The 2,662-nt window shown below is 47.0% G+C and overlaps 1 protein-coding gene across 1 annotated transcript; it reads left to right on the top strand.

The window, feature by feature from the left end:
- The first annotated feature begins 1,778 nt into the window (after positions 1-1,778).
- LOC133779078 (uncharacterized) lies at positions 1,779-2,294 on the top strand. Its single transcript, XM_062219078.1, has one exon. It carries the CDS (start codon positions 1,779-1,781, stop codon positions 2,292-2,294), a length of 516 nt encoding a protein of 171 aa, XP_062075062.1.
- Positions 2,295-2,662: the final 368 nt, after the last annotated feature.

Raw genomic sequence — 2,662 nt, 5'->3', positions numbered from 1 at the left:
AGTAGACACCTCCATAAAGGGTCTCCAAAGTAGACACCTCCAAAAAGGGTCTCCAAAGTAGACGCTTGCAAAAGGGGTCTCAAAAGTAGACGCTATCCAAAAGGGTCTCAAAGTAGACGCTTCCGAAAAGGGTCTCAAAGAAGACGCTTGCAAAAATAGTACTATGCCTAATGACGAGAAGGACGCTTCTCACAAGATATAATAAGCGCGCGCGAAGATATATAAAAGGATAACTAGAACCCAAGGGGTCAATATATCCTTATAGGTGCAACCAAGGCGCACCACAGAGGGACCTACCGAACCCCCTTTCGTGTGGGTTCCAAAGGACCTCGAACATGATAAATATAAAAAAAAAAAAAAAAAAAAAGAATAAGAGAATAATAAAAAGGAACGGAAGAGTCTACAAGAACGCCTAAAGGCCTCCCTATAGACTGGGGGGCAAGTGTGGATGCCAAAAATCCACCAAGAAAAAAAATGCTTAGTACATGGTGAAAATACAAGGCTAAAGGTCACTTAGTCACATTACAGGCTCAGACCTATAAGTCTTGTGAAACTGAGAGATTGTCCAAAGGGAAGCATCACTTAGTGAGCCATGAAGTGTGGCCTTTGTGGATGCTCAATATTCCATGCCCATAAAAGACTCAAAGTGTATGCTTAGGCCCCATAAACGCCCAAAAATATGGATGGGTTGGGGTGACCCCGAGCCACTGTTGCCTATTGTGCGGCAGCCTTGATGGCCTTGCGCGCGCCAGCACCAGGCGAGGCCACCCCTTCGCGCGCGCCAGCACCAGGCGAGGCCACCCCCTCGCGCGCGCCAGCATCGGGCGAGGCCACCCCTTCGCGCGCGCCAGCACCAGGCGAGGCCATCCCCTCGCGTGCGCCAGCACCAGGCGAGGCCCCCTGCCTCGCGCGCGCCCAGCACCAGGCGTGGCCACGTGTCCCGCGCGCGCCCAACACCATGCGAGGACCCGCATCCTACGCACGCCACGCCACCAGGTGGCCACACGAGTGGGACGACACGCCAAGGGAGTCGTGTCCACAATGGGCTCGCGAGGAAGGCGTCTCACCTTGCACCCTCAGACATCTGCTGAGGCCACATGCCCATCACCCATGCTCATGAGTGACCTCGGGGTGCTACAGGCATCCCATGCCAAGGACCCGAGAGCCTCGCCGCACGTCACGACCACTGCATGCACCAAGTGTCCCATTCCCTATATCCGGGTACGAGTCGAATGGAACATTCATGTACGATCTAGTAATGGGTATGACCCTTAAAGACCCTGTATGTCGAAGTACGGACACCCGTATCAGTGGGGGGCGTGGGAATGCTGGAATAAGAGTTATGGCCCGTACGTCTACGGCCAGGAGTCAGAGTCGACATCACAACCACCTGCGCCACTATGTCTGTCCCCACTCCACTGACATGGGTACGGACAAGTAGTGGAGACATCCTCCTGACGCCTGCCCCTGTACTGGATGCAAGACCTCAGCTTCTGAAACCACTCTCCTGACAGAGTACTTATGTACCATTTGGTCTCCTGGACCACCATGTATCCCAGGCCATCAGAGCCTACTATAAAAAGGACCCCTCTCCCACATGAGAGGGGGTTGGAAAATTCATTGTAAGCAGAGGCTATTGAGAAATATACCAAGACTTGCTCCATCATTTACCTGTGTTTACTTTTCCTTAAAGTTTATTCTCAGTTCTTATATAAACATCACCTGACTTACCTTTGAGTTTTCCGATCTAATTTCGTTGACGAGATTTCACCGTCAACATGATCAAAGCAACAGTGAGGAACAAATTGAATACCAGCAAATTGTATGGTCAATTGGTGCACAAGGAAAGAGTTCTTTATGCTCATGTTGTTTGGTGTAATTTGACCTTGCCCAAGCATCGTTTTATCCTTTGGCAAGCTACTTTGAGGCATTTGCTAACTAGAGACAACTTACTAAAGTGTCACTTACAGCTGCCTTCTGACTTGTGCCCTACTTGTGAAATGCAGCAAGAATGCCATGAGCATCTTTTCTTTCAGTGTCAGTTCTCCCAATTGGTGAGATATAGAGTTGCTGAATGGCTGAACTGTGATGTTTGGCCTGTTCAGTTCCAAGGCTGGATTGAATGGATGGAGGGGAAATCGAAAGGGATTCAGCAAAAGATTCTAGCTACTGGTTTAGCAGCTTCGATTTATTTGATCTGGTGGAATAGGAATCATTGCTTGTTTAATCTTTGTTCTTTATCTGTTAACTCAGTTGTATCTTTGTTGCAAAATTGCTTAAAAGCTATAATTTAAAATCTGTCTAGATCTAAGCTGAATAGTAAGGATGTAATTTTTCTTGAAAGACTTAATCTCTTGTAATCCTCGGCTGGAGGGGCTCTTTTGAGCTTGTTTGTGTATTTGGTTTGTGGTTCAATATATTTCTTTTTTCATCAAAAAAAAAAAAGTATACGATTATTGCAAAGATAAGCTAAGATTACTGGAGTAGTTTTGGATTGAGGTCCAGATTTGGCCTATCTCTCCTTAAAATGTGGAATTGGAAAGATCCATACTTCTTAAGATAGATGAAGTAAACCATCATCAATCGAAAATATGGCGTCAAGAATCTAGGGAGCTTAAGCCATTCAATACAGAGCTCAAAATTCCAAATTTTTTCATACTTC

This window comes from Humulus lupulus, chromosome 5 (genome assembly GCF_963169125.1).
Source record: "Humulus lupulus chromosome 5, drHumLupu1.1, whole genome shotgun sequence".
NCBI lineage: Eukaryota > Viridiplantae > Streptophyta > Magnoliopsida > Rosales > Cannabaceae > Humulus > Humulus lupulus.
Note: the sequence above shows the minus strand (reverse complement) of the source record. Positions and strands in the feature narration are given on the sequence as shown.

Bases quoted from the DNA above. Each gene is read 5' to 3' on its own strand.
- LOC133779078 (XM_062219078.1), top strand. From the start codon at position 1,779: ATGATCAAAGCAACAGTGAGGAACAAATTGAATACCAGCAAATTGTAT.